Source organism: Ostrinia nubilalis, chromosome 6 (assembly GCF_963855985.1).
Source record: "Ostrinia nubilalis chromosome 6, ilOstNubi1.1, whole genome shotgun sequence".
Taxonomy (NCBI): Eukaryota; Metazoa; Arthropoda; class Insecta; order Lepidoptera; family Crambidae; genus Ostrinia; species Ostrinia nubilalis.
The window spans coordinates 14,767,375-14,770,698 of record NC_087093.1 but is presented as its reverse complement, the minus strand read 5'-3'; the positions used below and the strand labels follow the sequence as shown (position 1 = coordinate 14,770,698).

The following is a 3,324-nucleotide window of genomic DNA, read 5'->3' as shown; positions in this document are numbered from 1 at the left end:
TCAAGTGGCGCAGGAGTACAAACATAGTTGAAAATCTTCAAAAATATTTGTCCAGCGGAACTTTGGCCCCTAAAGGGTCGTTGGACGAAAGCCTCTTTGCTAGAAGCCTTATTCTGGCTTGGCAGAAATGAAGCAGTGTAATAAAGAATAAATATTTTTTGTCACAAAAAGTAATATCGATTTATGCCAATATTTTAAAATAATTATATGAAAATATCGTCTTACTAAGTACAATTACAGAACTTATTTTTTTCAACATAATATCGTAAGTTCTTCTATTGTTTTATCACTTTTCAAAATCCATTAATTTATCATCACGTTAAAAGTCAAACGGAGTTGAATTGAGCTTTGTTTAGATAAAAAATATGAGCACTCACATCATACACACGCATGACTTGACAGATGGTTGTTGAAAGGTTGGATATTTACACTCTGTGGCACAAAATTTGGCACACCTTTATTCATATTTTCTCACCAGGGAAGTCTAAAAAATACATTTTTAATGGTTATACGTATTACTGCAACTTTGTAAGTGTGTTAAATATTCTATTGTGTAATAATTTTGAATAGTGACACCTGAAAGGTTACTGAAAAAGGAAAAGAAAAAAAACTTTGCACCTTAAACAACATTATAGGACATTTTTGATAATTTTCTTGTTGAGAAAATAAAGCATGATCGATACCTTTCACATCGATCGATTGATACATTGGATCTGCAATGGAATGGTTGCAGCTATTTGTAAAAATAAGTATGTAAGTAAATGTGAGCATGTTCGTATCAACATACCAAACTGACACCATTTCTGTGCCACCTAGTGTAATTTTTCGAAAAAACAATGACACAGCGTTTTTCCCGCCAGTCACTTGTTAAAAAATTGACAATAGGAATTTTAATTTCGCCCATCAATATCCTGAAACCGTCACAAGATATTATACGGCGTGGACCGCGCAGAATAACGCAAGGACGGACAAACCCTATTGTTGTTTTGATTAAATTTCAACAGCGATGCAGATTGTCCTTTTTACACGTCACGCGGAGATATTGTGGGGTGGGAAATGTTTTCCCATTGTATACATTTTTAGGTCGGCTTTTATGATTAAAGATGGGTCGAATAGTTTGGATTTGTTGAAAAGTATTTGAGCTGAATGTGAAAGAAAATCCAACTAAGCTGTACGCTGTACCTTATACACGTTTAAAATGATAAGGTAGAAAATTAATTAAATATGACAGTGTTAAAAAAATGTTATGAATTCAGCTTTGATACTAAAAATGAAAAAATCGATTTATAATCAACTGTCTTGATGTAATTTTAAACTCTGACTGATAACGTCTTTATATGTTTTTACTCCATTGCAGGCAGTTCGTTCGTTCGTTCGTTTCAGCCAAATGACAATTGCAGGATATCCACTGCAGGACAAAGTATGTATTTAACAGTAGCATTTTTAAATTATTAATTATATTTAAACCACAAAATATTTCGATTTAACGACATTTTATTGTGATAGATTGTGTTGAATTCACTTCTAAATTGGAACTTTTGCAAATGGAAGCAATGGAACATTGATGCAAAATCTGAAACACATTAAATATCGTCTGCAAATCTTCAGCAAATTGAACTATGAATGCCGGCACTCATCGCTTAAGAGCTATTAGACGATCCAGTTTTAATGAAGCTTCGCGAACGCTGAATGTTTCGTGTTTAATATTTTAGATTCTCTAGTGTCAATTATAAAGTTGTTCAATGAATAAGTGGGTAAATAATGAGGCTTTATTATTTTAAATGGGATTCTAAGAAAGCTTATTTTGGGAACAGATAATAATGTTAAATTTAATTAACTTTGTTTATGAATCTAACGAAGCTCCGGTGCTTTGCTTTCGCATTGTTGTTTGGAATCTCGGCATAGGTACGACCGGTTAAACAAAATTGTATTTTCGACGATGAAATACATTGATTTTTCACAAAAGTTGCAGTTAATATTTCATTAACACATTGTATTAGCTTAACTAATTTATTAGTTAGTAAAATAAGTTACATCAGCATAGCTAATTTAAAATATAACCTAATCAATACACACAATGTGATTTTTGATAGTCCAAATTGCAGCTGCACGGTTGACCGGTCGGCAACCGTCTCGAACTTGTCCCTGAAACTCTTGCGCGAAACATTGCGGAACACTTTCCTCATTTACACTATAAATACTGACGACAAGTACAAACGGTACACAGCGACAACATGAAGGTGTTAGCAGCTATCGTCCTGGTGTGTCTGGCGGCGACGTACGCCAGGGAGCTCGATGATGACCAGAAGGATCTCGTAGCAGCCGCCAGCGGCAAATCAAGCCATCACGAAAGCGGCGGCGGCAAGGAACACCATGCTCATCACCACCATGAACACGGAGAAAAGGGCCACAAAGGACACAAAGGACACCACCACCACCACAAGGGCGATCACAGTGATCACGGCAAGCATCATCACGAAGGACACCACAAGGAACACGGTGGCGGCCACAAGAAGCACTGGGACGAACACGACCACCACGGACATCACCACGAACATGGCCATCATCACAAAGGAGGCAAACATGGACACCACAAGCACCACGATAAGGGAGAGAAGACCGACGGTTACCACAAGAAGTACCACAAGGACAGCTTCCACAAGGACCATCACTTCTACGATGACCATCATCATGAAGGCAAGCACCACAAGCACGGAAAGCACCACGGACACCACGAGAAACACGACGGCGGTCACAAGAAGGGTGGTCATCACGAACACGGTCATCATGAGCATCATCACGGCAAGCACGGTCATCACGACAAGCATCATCATGATGAGGACCACCACGGCCACAAGGGTCACCACGGTCATGAGGAGCATCACCATCACCACCATGACCATGGCAAGAAGGGCGGCCACCACGACCATAAGGACTGGGGCTTCCACCATGGAAAGAAGCACTGATCTCCAACCAAAGTCTAGCTGTGATATTACTTTATGTTATTTATCTACGGGTCTCTGTTAGTTGTTTTGTACTTTTGTAAATGCTAATGAATTGTTAAATAAATATTTGTTGTTATAAATTTTTAACTTCTTAGTATTTATTTAAGAAATCCAATATCACCCTTACATTGAATACTGGGTATGCTAGCAAAATTTACTAAAAAGGTTAAAATATAAAATGTAGGTAAATGTGCGCATAGCATTTAAATAATTTATTATAACTGCTTTGTTGATAAAAGTCAGGAGAATCTGCTGATTCATGTTATAAGACACGTGTACCTATCTTTGAAATTGAATAGATTGTTCCAAATGTTATGTA

General features: G+C 37.3%; 1 protein-coding gene across 1 annotated transcript; it reads left to right on the top strand.

Moving 5' to 3' along the window:
• Positions 1-2,234: 2,234 nt before the first annotated feature.
• On the top strand, positions 2,235-2,966 carry LOC135072835 (histidine-rich glycoprotein-like). The gene has a single exon (XM_063966875.1). It carries the CDS (start codon positions 2,235-2,237, stop codon positions 2,964-2,966), a length of 732 nt encoding a protein of 243 aa, XP_063822945.1.
• The last annotated feature ends 358 nt before the right edge of the window (positions 2,967-3,324 follow it).